Here is an 11,320-nt window from a genome sequence, read left to right as displayed (position 1 = left end):
TTTTTTTTTTTTTTTTTTTTTTTTTTTTTTTTTTTTTTTTTTTTTTTTTTTTTTTTTTTTTTTTTTTTTTTTTTTTTTTTTTTTGTGGCTTTGGAGATAACCATGATGTGTGATAGGTACTATATAATTCAGTAGCTCGGTCTATAATTTAACCCTGAACCCTCTATTGGATCACTATAAGTTATAACACCGGCACAATAGCTATATTTTTTTACCTCAATTAACAGTAACACATTGAAGAATTCCTATGGCAATGATACTTTGTAGTTTGAATGCTCTTTTACTTAGTCTCATCATTTCCTACTTATTTACCACTTTGGTGTGTTTCTTTTATCCATTGATTTCAACATAGGCTGCCCATCTTAATGGCTTCTAGTCCCAAATCGCCAGCTATCAAGGGGCCTGTAAATTAAATATCATATAGGTTGATGAGTAATGCAGCGAGTGGAATGATAATACTAATTGAATTGAATGGAGAATTTCTGGGTTTTGAGAATGAAAGCAGAGGCTGTTTATTTATTTTTTGTTTCCTTCACTCCTTCCTCTTAACTGCTAAGATGAGGTATAATAAGTACCTAGAGTGGCCTATGGTCAAAATAGATATGAGTTTTTTCTAGTGGATGCAGATGGAAACCTCCCCACCATGACCAGCCAATATCTATATCTTTATAATATATTTCATTAAACAATAGAATAAAATCTGAAGCATTTTATCTTCAGATTTTATTAAAATAATTGGTTTTGTTTTCTGGGCCCCATAGAGCAAAAGCTGAAGCATTGAAACAATAGAATAAAATAACTCAATTAGACTATTTACATTAGCTTCTGTTCACCACCGGCAGTAGACTTTCTAGTTTGTGTCCTATGTTCTGCCTCAATGTTTCTCTTGACTGAAATTCTTTTCTACTCTGTTTTTTTGCTTTCAAAACTGCAGCTTAGTCTATATACCAAAATCTGATTCTGAATGAGAAAAAACCTAAGTTTTTTAAGGCACTTTTGCCCTTTGCATTATCATAAATCTTCTTCTACTTGCACCCTCCACATGCTCTCCCAGTTTCTGCAGGTGGCTCATTCGCCTTCTCCACGACATCGGTGCTTCCATTTTCTCTGGCTCTCTTTCCATGTCGGGTTCGTCATTGACAGAATCAGGACTTTTCGCGTAAGGTTCGCTGACATCCTCAGCTTTGATGATCAGCTTCAATCTGTTCACTACCTCAGCCATGGAGGGCCTATCCTTTGCATTCTTTGCCAGGCAAGTATCTGCTAACTTAGCTACTTTTCTAGCTGCATTGATAGGATACTGGTTTTCAAGCCGTGGATCTATTATCAAGCTAAACCTGTTGCTGTCAGGATTGAAATGTTTAACCCATTCCACAAGTCTCTGCTCCAGTCTCGACCGATGTCTCTCCAATGATCGTCTTCCTGTCAGAATCTCATAAAGTACAACACCGAGGCTCCATACATCGCTTTTTGCTGTGAGATGACCTGTCTTTATGTAATCTGGAGCTGCATATCCATTTGTCCCCATTACCTGTGTTGTACACAAAGTAGTTCACTGTAAGCAGCAATGCAGCCTGAGAGTGATTAGAAGGGAAGACGAAAAGAACGCTTACTGCTGTCGAAACATGAGTATGCCCAATTTCTGGCCCTTCCCTGGCAAGCCCGAAATCTGAAAGTTTTGGATGAAAGTTCTCATCTAGTAACACATTTGAGCTCTTGAAATCTCTGTATATTATCTGCGCCATTATTAGAAGATAATGAAATTAAATTTAATAGTCCGGGAAGTTCTGAAGGATGAAAAACTTTTGCGAGGACAGTTCGAGTGTTAGAAGTAGCAGGGTCAAGGTAGCATTCCCTGTAGCTGACATTGAATTCTAGTTAAGCAGATATGGTACCTGAATTTCCAATCCTTCATGCAGGTAAGCCAATCCCTGAGCTGCACCAAGTACTATCTGCAATCTTGTTTTCCAAGCGAGCGCCGGTAGCGCCTTGTTGAAGAGATGATCTTCCAAGCTTCTGTTCGGCATGTACTCATAAACAAGAAGTCTTTGAATTCCTCTTTCTCCATCCACAGCACAGTATCCTATGAGTTTGACAAGATTTGGATGCTCCACAATACTAAGAAATTGAACTTCAGCCAGCCATTGCTTGTGGCCCTATTTGCAAAACAAACCCGGTATGTAAAAAATCACTTCTATTCTATGTCATTTCCCCTTTAGCATAATTAGCATTCTTTTCCATTGATGATTTTTTGTACTGGATGCATATAATATGGAGAAATTCATCCATTAAATTCAAAGCAGAACATTCAAACAAGCCCTTAACGCTTACTTCTAAGGTGAATATCCGTACCTGTAAGCCATCCTTGCTCAATTGCTTGATAGCAACAACTAGGGGTTCTCCTTTCCCATCAACAGGCTTAATTGAGCCTTTGAAGACACTCCCAAACCCCCCTTGCCCGATCTTAAGAAGCCTGTTAAAGTCATGTGTTGCCTGTCTGAGCTCTGTAAATGAGAAAACTCTCAAATTATGTGCTTTCTCTTCATACAATTCAGGTACACTCCGGGGAGAAGTCAGGGAGCTCAAAGAAGCAGCTGTCCGACTACACCCCGAAATGTCGGATTCTTGCTGCTCTTTCAATTCAGGTGCCGATCTTTGATGCCTACTCCTGTTCTTGTTTCTGAAGTAGAAGAAGCACTTCATTTTCTATATAATCTTCTGGAAATTTGGCAGTTGCCTCAAGTTGTTATTTTGAGCCTCTTTGCAATTGATCTCCAAAAGAAGATCTGAAAACACCACAACTTATAGAGATGGACACAAGCAAACACAGAAGAGAAAACAAGAGAAAGACAGCATGAAGAATCTCGATGTTGGATCCGTAAACAGATCAAAAAAACTCGAAACCAACAGGGAAAAACAACAACAGCAACGTGAAGAAGAAGAAAAAGGAGAAAATGGGGGGAAAACAAGGAGACAAAAGAAGACAATGGTGGAGAAAAAACCTGTTTGGTATTACTTCTCAGCAAAAAGACAGACAAAAAGGGGGCTATTGAGACTCCCTTATTGTTTCCTTGTTCCTTACTTGAGACAGTCCAATCAAGAATTTGGCTAACAGTGTAAGGAAATTTGAGGAGCATTCTTTTTCTGACTTCTTCTTCTTCATCTTCATCATCATCATCATCATCATCTTCTTCTCTTCTTCTTCTTCTTCAGGAGATCGATGAGACCCAGGTGGGGTGAATTAGAGAAAAGGCTAATAATATGGCCCTGGCTTGAAGTTTCAGGATCCAGAGAGTCCAAATTTATGGGTTTGTTGAGTTGTTCTTGATTGTTTTCTCTTTGATTTGATGATCTCGTGAAGTTTGGTGGGAGCATTGAATTCAGTGGCGGAATAGAAGCAGAAAAGGGATAAAATAAAAGCAATTCAGATACGCAAAGTTTGGTGCCTGTTTGTGTGTTTGACCAGGCCGAGTTGGCTCGTGGACTCAACTTCCAACCGTTCAGATGGTAGACGCGGCGGATGCTGATGGGTCTCTGTTTCCGTACTCTGTCGTTTTCAGCTTGGGATTTGGTACCAACAAAACTCTCAGATTGGTCTTTGATGTTTTGCTTTTTGGAAGTCTAATAGTGCATGAAGGAAGGTGATAGCTCACCCATTAATACCAGCATAGTTCAGCGATTAACACGGGTGTAGCTCAGCGATTAACTCGGGCATAGCTCAGCGATTTTGATATTTACTTTTTTGTTTGATGTCGTTAAGACGGTTTAAATTTATATCCCTCACATTTTTTGTATTAGAAAAAATGTTTGTAGAAGTAATATCTTTTAAAGTTAATTGGAAATATGATTAAAATAAGGAATTACAAGTTCCTTAAAATATTATCTATCTCCATAGAAGTTTAAGTCTACGTTGTCTGATTTGTAATAAATAATGTTCTAATGAACTGTCTAATTTGTAATAAATAATGTTTTAACGAACTTCTACGTTGTCTGATTTGTAATAAATAATGTTCTAACGAACTTCTATGTTGTCTTATTTGTAATAAATAATGTTTTAACGAACTTCTACGTTGTTTTATTAGTAATAAATAATGTTTTAATGAACTTATACATTGTCTTATTTGTAATAAATAATGTTTTAACGAACTTCTACGTTATCTTATTTGTAATAAATAATGTTTTAACGAACTTCTACATTGTCTTATTTGTAATAAATAATGTTTTAACGAACTTCTACATTGTCTTATTTGTAATAAATAATGTTTTAACGAACTTGTAATTTGAGATAGATAATGATAACACAAATTTTGAGATAATGATAGCCTTTACTGGTCATTAATACATGATTTTTACATGAGATAGTTTTTAATTAAATTGTGATACCCGAGTAAATGAAGAGTACATGAATAAACCGGGATCACGTGTTCGAATGAAAGTGATTCTAAGAATAGATGGTTAAGAAAGACTTAAACCGAAAGTTAAGAAAGACTTAAACCGAAAGTTACTACCTTTACCTATAAAGTGCAGTTTATAGCTCAATCATATAAACTCAAAATTGAGTGTGTTTTGCTTGAGACAATGTATCTGCGTGTTAGTCTATAGGAATAGTCTATAATCTTAAAAACAAAGAATAAAAAATATAATCTTAAAAACAAAGAATAAAAAATTCTTGGAATTTGGTCCTACTTTGCTTGACATCTCCACATCATTTCATTGTTCGCCACATTTTCATAATTAAGGCCACAAAAAATAATCGATGTTCTAAAATCATTCATAAAAATAATTTTGAAATACTTATATTTTTCGGTCATTTTTATACCATAAAAAATATTTATAAATGATTAAAGACTTATTTGATAACCCTTTTAAACCATCAAAAGTATTTATAAATGATTAAAGACTTATTTGAAAATAATTTTGAATACGACAAATTAGCCATTTTAAAATCACTCTCAAACGTGTTCTTAATCTCATTTTAGTATCGCGAGTGATAGGTTTTAATCTCTTTCCTTATATTAGTCCTTGCAGTCGAAAATTCACGATAACAAGTCGAATTCCAACACCAGAATTGCAGTTCTATATCATCAATCCATGTGCACTACAATCTGCATTTAAATTGCCTTAAATTTCCCATTACAATATATATCATGAACATATAATTTCAACAAGCAAGTAGAGAAATAGGCCAACATAACATACTCCTCCTTCAAATGTAACCTTGGTCCATCCCCTCTTCTAGATCAATCAAGAAAAGGAAATCACAGAGAGAAAGGTTTCGTGTAGACATCGAACGGCTGACACGCGGTTAATTGTGGCTCCTGCAAATAACCAACAATTAGAAGCCTTTTAACAGGAATGAAATTTGAACTAAAGTTCTTAACAACAATATACTAAGCATGGTTAGTGGATTCTATGCATTCATGCAACCTCAAACATGGAACTCTTGAACAAACCAGATGATCTACCACGAAAAGTGAAGTACCTGTCTGAGCCCACCGATGGCACTCCCTCCAGTCAAAAGCATGGTAACCAAAGATGTCACAGCACCACCACCAATGTCACCACTACCACCAGCATTTTTTATAGCGTTTCGCATCGAGTTCAGTATGCTTCCATATGTAGTTCCATGGCCCCGCTCAATCGCTTGGATGAAGCAGAAAGTCATGGCACCTGTTGATGTTATCTTTGATAGAGCCTGTTTCCATTTAAGTAATTAGCTCAGTATCATTGCATTTCAGATCTAAAGCAATGCTATAGGGATAAAAAGAATTGTGGATTAGTAAACTTACAGATGTATCGGCTGAGGTTTCGTTATCATCACAACCACTGAACGAAATAGCTTCCCCGCCACTAGTTCCCTTCCATACTCCAGATCGAGGGCGATGGTCCTCCCACATGTATTGTCCGCTCCTATGACCAAGAGGGAAATTGAAGAATGAAAAGTTGAATCCAAGAGACATTCAACAATTAAAAGTGAAGATATACACTACTAAATCTTTTGGATAGTTATAACTATCAATGTGCTTGCAACTTCGGTGTGAGCAACATCCGCATCTCACATTATGTCTCAGCTAAAAAGCATAACCATATTTATGTAATACCAACCTTCTCATTCTGCATAGAAATGGCAAATCTAGTACGGTTCCGCTGTGGCAAGCATCTATGAATGCATGAAGCTTTACACCTTGAGGAAGAGGTTTAACAATTGCCGTATTAATTTCATCATCAACAATCATTCCCTGAGTTTCGAAGTCCAGAGGGCAAAGAGTTTCATCATATCCATCTACTTCGTCACCATTATAGTTCCTTTGGCGAGAACCATGGCCAGAATAATGGAATACCAAGGAATCACCTGGTTGACAACCTTGTACTAGCCAATACAATGCCATTCTTATATTGTTTTTGTAGGGAATTCTATATGGATCAGTTTCTTCTTCTGCATTTCATTTTCCAAAATGGCCACAAGAAAACCAGAGGTAAGAAAAGATGACAAAGAAATAAATAGGCAATAAATTTAGAAGTGATTGATAATTGTGGCGATAGCTTATAAAGCCTCATCATCCAGAGAGNAAAAGCTTAGGAGGATTGCAAAAAAAAAAAAAAAAAAAAAAAAAAAAAAAAAAAAAAAAAAAAGAACAAGAGATATGCAGACATGGATTCAGAATTCAAGGTCTGCTTTGACACACTTGGAGAGAGGAAACCAAAATGCTGGAAGATAAGTTATTACCTTTTCATTCCGGTTTGAATGGTGTGAAACATACAGTTTCTGGGTACCGTATCAAACCACCATAAATTCTTATGTAATTACAACCTTCTTCTCATTATAACCGATCGGAAGACCTCTCGTTCGTTAATTTTTGGATGGGGTTTCCTCTACCCTCTACCCTCCACCCTTGGGTGTGTGGCCTTTATTTTGGCCTTCTCTAATATACTAATCATTTCCTATTAATATATATATATATATATATATATATATATATATATATATATATATATATCCGATTTGCTCCATGCTAAGATAATATAAGACTCGAAACAAAAAAGCCTCTTATCGTCTTTGGATATTTTCCCGAAAGATACTCTGAACACAAAAGTGGATCTACAATCAAGTCCAAAGGGCTCTCTTTTAAAGTGATAATGACTTACTACATGGGCAGAGCCAGAGAGGAGGAGCACTTGATTTGATCCATGCTAATATAATATAGTATTCAAAAGGTATAAATTAAATATATGATTGAATAGTTTCTCCTCTAAATTTTCCCTCCCAAAACTTTTTGAGTTGAGACCATAAATGTAATGTGCTGGGATGTAAAAAAGTAACCCTCCCTAACAAAATTTCTTGCTCTGTCCCAGCTGAGCCATAAACTTCATTTTCACGAGGCATTAACAGTTCCCTTTTCTCCTCTGTTTTTCTTCACTCTGTTGGGTCATTGGAAAGAACCCAAATCTTCTGTGTCCTCTCTTACATTGAAACCTGATTCTAACACAACAAATTCCACACCTCAAGTTAAATTACTCCATTATGGTCTAGATGCTAGTAGTTATTCTTGAGAGTTGGGGACAGTAGATAATTCCACACTGGTGCCATCAAACTCCAAGAATAAATGTGTAGCAACACTTTCAGGAAAGGTACACGCTGATAGCAGAAAGTTCTTATCACATAACTAAACTCCCCAGATGTAAGCTAATGTAACAACTCCAATATTAACACTTAAATTGCCTGTGTCAGAAATACTTGGCGTTTAACTAAATCATCTGTTAAAAATACTTAGTCCTGAATTATGGTTTACCCTTTTTATAGGCAAATATCTTGTATGATTGAGGATATTTTTCCTTCCATTACAGTTTACCATAGGTATCATATTTGACCATCTATTATAGGCAAATATCTTGTATGATATTTAATTTACCATAAATATCATATTTACCATTTTATTATAGGCAATATCTTGTATCCATTTATTGCTCTTTCCATTTTCTTTGTAATTTATTTGATTCTATAAATGATTATAAATAGCGAATTTCACCACCATTTAGGTGGGGTGGTTTTAGCAAATATTCTCACCACCCTCTATTGAGCTAGTAGATTGGGACATATGCAAAAATAAAAAGAACTTTGAGGGAATGGGTTAAAATGTTACAATTTTTTTTTGTAGACTAAATGTTATAGGGTCAGTGAGAATATTTGCTAAAACCACCACACCTAAATGGTGGTGAAAGTTCTATATTTATAATCATTTACGAAATCAAATGAATTACAAAGAAAATGGAAAGAGCAATAAGTGGATACAATATATTTGCTTATAATAAAATGTCAAATATGATCCCTAGTAAACCGTAATGGAAGGCTAAATATCATATAAAATATTTGCCTATAATAAATGGTCAAATATGATACCTATGGTAAACCGTAAAGGAAGGCTAAATATCCTTAATCATACAAAGATATTTGCCTATAATAAAGGGTCTCATATAATACATATAGTAAACCATAATTTAGAACTAAATATCCTCAACAGTCAGGTAGTCGTCAAGAGCAATGGTCCCTAAGAGCTCAATATTGACATTTTCTTGCTCTATATCAATAGTTTTGAAATTAGACCCACGATAATCCTCCTAAAGCATAAGATTACCATTTCATTTCATACCAACCACTCTTCTGTCCGTGTAATATGTTTTCTTAATGATCCATGAAAGGCTAGGAGGTTAGAAATTATACACAACACCCAACTTATCCTTAGAGGTCCTAAAGCACAAACAAGCGATATCTCTGATGCTTTCAAATTTAATGACAAACGAAGTAACCATTCAAACGTTTCCTATTAGAATTAGCCCATCAGAAGTACCAACAAGCAGAGAGTTGTAGTTTTCCATAACAATTAGAGAGTTAAGATCAACAAGAAAATAGCAATATGTTGTAAATATCATGATGCACTGCAGAGAGGGAGAGAGAGTTGAGCAAAAATACCTGTAAGCATGAGGATAGAATCTTCAGGAAAACGGAATTTATTGACCAAAAGATAACGCATACACTTTGCATCGTTAAGGCAGCCCTTGAGCTCATGTCTCGAGTACCTATAAGAGATCCCACAGATCACAGCCCTTTTACGGCCATGCGGGTGGGCTGGAGGTCCTGGTGGCGCATGGTTGTATGGCGATGGAGCCGGCGGAGGCGCATGAGAAGGCGAAGGCGAAGGGACGGCGCGCGGGTCCATGACCTGTGTCACAGCCTTGCATATAGCGCACCGAATCGACGGGGCTCCTGGCGGGAGCTGGAGAGGAGTCCGGCATCCGGAGCAGTTCACCAACATCGGCGGCGGGTGCGGATAGTACATCGTTGAATTTCAAAACCGATCAAACGAATTCAGAATTTAGAGAATAGGAATTTACCAATAATTTCAATAGGAACAGGATCTTCAAATAAGATCGATTGAAGGAACGAAACCTGGGATGATTGGATATGAAGGGCGAAAATTGGTCGAGTTATCTAAAACTCAATTATGATCCCAATTCGTCAAACTACCTTAATTGCAGCTACGATAACGATTTCAACCTCAAAGAAAACTCTTTCTTTCAGCTTTGATTTCTTCGTGGCGAAGCTTCTGCGAGCTGCAGCATACGAATTTGCCGCCGATTCCAGAGGCAAAAAACAAACTAGATGGGAAAAGTGGAGAGCGGCTTCAAGAGAAGCTCAAATTCATAGAAATGAGCAATGGGTCATTTCTTGAATGGGAACGGGCAGACTCCTTATTTTTTTTTTTCCCTCCTTTTTAAGGATTGGAAATAAATAAGGGGTCGAATTTATGGGAAAATAAATAAAATTAGATAAAAAAAAAAAAATTAGAATGAATTTATTCATTATTTAAATTTAAAATTTAGATTAATATGTCCTTATACTTTTCCATGTCTTTATAAAAATTCAAAAAATTACAAATTAAAAATTCATTTACTTAAAAAAAATATAAAAATATAAAAATATAAAAATATAAAAATATAAAAATATAAAAATATCATAAATTGAAAATCGTAGAGTGATCTATTATATAATATCAAAAGTTCATAACAAAATTTATTTATCTTAAAAATGTTAAAATCATCGTACTTTAATCGAGACATTATTTACATATTTGGAAGAATTTTAAAAGTTCTAAAAGATAAATTTTATGTTATCTAAAAAATAACTTTATGTTAAAACTTCATTGTCACGATAGGTAAGTCAATATGTTGAAAAAAGATATATTAGATAAAGATATAAGAATAAAGATATAAGAATGTTGGTTCAAACGGTAAACAAAGTAAATATCTTTCCTACATTCTTTTTCACGAGGAATTATTATTTATTCACAATAGAATTTAATTAATTAAATAAATAAATAAATAAATAATTGAATAATTTATTCATGGAAACTATAATCTCATCCTAAAATGTGAAAACAAATAAAATAAGAGTCAGTTTAGCTGAACCAAGACCAAACAAGAGTTGTTACGCATAATCTTTTAATATATATATATATTTGACAACTTTTTTTTTTATTATTAAAATAATTAGGCTCATAATTATTATTTTTGTATGTAATTTTCTTACTTTTTCACAACTTCAAAACCAAGCAAAAATTTTAAAACTAAAATAAATAAAATAAAATAAAATAGAATAGAATCAATTTAGATTTCTTATAATTTATTTTTAAAAAATCATATACTAAAAACTAAATTGTTAGTTTAAGCCTCCAAGATTAAGCCCTAAATGTGTTTGAGAAGAGATTTACATATTCAAATTAAAAAAAAAAACATAAGAAATAATATCTCATTTTATAGCCATTTAATTTTTTATTTTCTGTTTTTTTTAATTTTTGGGTTGTTTCCTCATAAATTTTATACATTTTTTAAAAAGACATTCGAATTCTAAACTAAATTTCAAAAAACAAAATTAGGATTTTACAAAATATTTCTTTTAGTTTTAAAAATTTTCAAATTATTTCTTTTAGTTTTAAAATTGGGCTTGGTTTTATAAAACACTAAAAAAAATTGGTAATGAAATAAGAAAGCTATAGAAAGACCCGAAGAAGTATATGAGCATACACATGATCATTAATACATTATAATCTATTTAACCAAAGGTTAAACGAAAGTTCACTCCTGAATTGAAATATGTATGAGTAGCTTTCAAGCTTTTCATTGTTGTCAGACTCACTGCTGACAGATATTGTCCGCCTTGACCCGTTACATAACGTTGTTAGCCTCACGATTTTAAAAACGTGTCTGTTAGAGAGAGGTTTCCACACTCTTATAAGAAATGTTTCGTTCCCCTCTTCAATTGATG

General features: G+C 34.4%; 3 protein-coding genes and 1 long non-coding RNA gene across 5 annotated transcripts in view; 2 read left to right on the top strand and 2 right to left on the bottom strand.

The window, feature by feature from the left end:
- Positions 1-510, top strand: part of LOC111479659 (pentatricopeptide repeat-containing protein At1g09900-like) — a 4,696-nt gene extending 4,186 nt beyond the window's left edge. Inside the window, exon 3 of the mRNA XM_023124442.1 lies at positions 442-510. The gene's annotated coding sequence lies outside the window, so the exon portion shown is untranslated. The remainder of the gene's footprint in view (positions 1-441) is intronic.
- A 248-nt stretch (positions 511-758) lies between these two features.
- Positions 759-3,217, bottom strand: LOC111479715 (probable serine/threonine-protein kinase PBL19). Of its 2 annotated transcripts, none has more exons than XR_002717682.1 (5): positions 2,353-3,217; positions 1,896-2,156; positions 1,614-1,736; positions 925-1,531; positions 759-884 (listed from the first exon to the last, which is right to left on the bottom strand). XR_002717682.1 is itself a non-coding variant. In XM_023124531.1 (5 exons), the coding sequence occupies exons 2-5, from the start codon at positions 2,701-2,703 to the stop codon at positions 986-988; spliced, it is 1,281 nt and encodes a 426-aa protein (XP_022980299.1). In that variant the 5' UTR covers positions 2,704-2,786; positions 3,003-3,217; the 3' UTR covers positions 759-985. The 2 variants fall into 2 exon arrangements, 1 of the variants encoding a protein (XP_022980299.1); XM_023124531.1 differs by having other exon boundaries at positions 759-1,531; positions 2,353-2,786; positions 3,003-3,217.
- LOC111479837 lies at positions 2,976-3,877 on the top strand. The gene is made up of 2 exons (XR_002717707.1): positions 2,976-3,116; positions 3,214-3,877. It is a non-coding gene; the product is annotated as an uncharacterized LOC111479837 (long non-coding RNA).
- Positions 3,878-5,035: 1,158 nt separating this feature from the next.
- On the bottom strand, positions 5,036-9,756 carry LOC111479732 (metacaspase-1). Its single transcript, XM_023124565.1, has 5 exons — positions 8,969-9,756; positions 6,106-6,436; positions 5,790-5,910; positions 5,483-5,695; positions 5,036-5,318 (listed from the first exon to the last, which is right to left on the bottom strand). The coding sequence occupies exons 1-5, from the start codon at positions 9,333-9,335 to the stop codon at positions 5,259-5,261; spliced, it is 1,092 nt and encodes a 363-aa protein (XP_022980333.1). The 5' UTR covers positions 9,336-9,756; the 3' UTR covers positions 5,036-5,258.
- Positions 9,757-11,320: the final 1,564 nt, after the last annotated feature.

Source organism: Cucurbita maxima, unplaced genomic scaffold (assembly GCF_002738345.1).
Source record: "Cucurbita maxima cultivar Rimu unplaced genomic scaffold, Cmax_1.0 Cma_Scf00005, whole genome shotgun sequence".
Taxonomy (NCBI): domain Eukaryota; kingdom Viridiplantae; phylum Streptophyta; class Magnoliopsida; order Cucurbitales; family Cucurbitaceae; genus Cucurbita; species Cucurbita maxima.
This window is presented reverse-complemented; position numbering and strand designations above follow the sequence as displayed.

What these genes read in the sequence shown, in the direction of transcription:
- LOC111479715 (XM_023124531.1), bottom strand. Translation starts at nt 2,703, where the DNA reads ATGAAGTGCTTCTTCTACTTCAGAAACAAGAACAGGAGTAGGCATCAA. An exon ending in TGAGCAAGGATGGCTTACAG is followed by an intron (nt 2,157 to 2,352) that starts GTACGGATATTC and finishes TTTTGCAAATAG; the next exon opens with GGCCACAAGCAATGGCTGGC. An exon ending in ATACTCATGTTTCGACAGCA is followed by an intron (nt 1,532 to 1,613) that starts GTAAGCGTTCTT and finishes TGTACAACACAG; the next exon opens with GTAATGGGGACAAATGGATA.
- LOC111479732 (XM_023124565.1), bottom strand. Translation starts at nt 9,335, where the DNA reads ATGTACTATCCGCACCCGCCGCCGATGTTGGTGAACTGCTCCGGATGC. An exon ending in TTTCTATGCAGAATGAGAAG is followed by an intron (nt 5,911 to 6,105) that starts GTTGGTATTACA and finishes TCTTGGTCATAG; the next exon opens with GAGCGGACAATACATGTGGG. An exon ending in CCATCGGTGGGCTCAGACAG is followed by an intron (nt 5,319 to 5,482) that starts GTACTTCACTTT and finishes GGTTATTTGCAG; the next exon opens with GAGCCACAATTAACCGCGTG.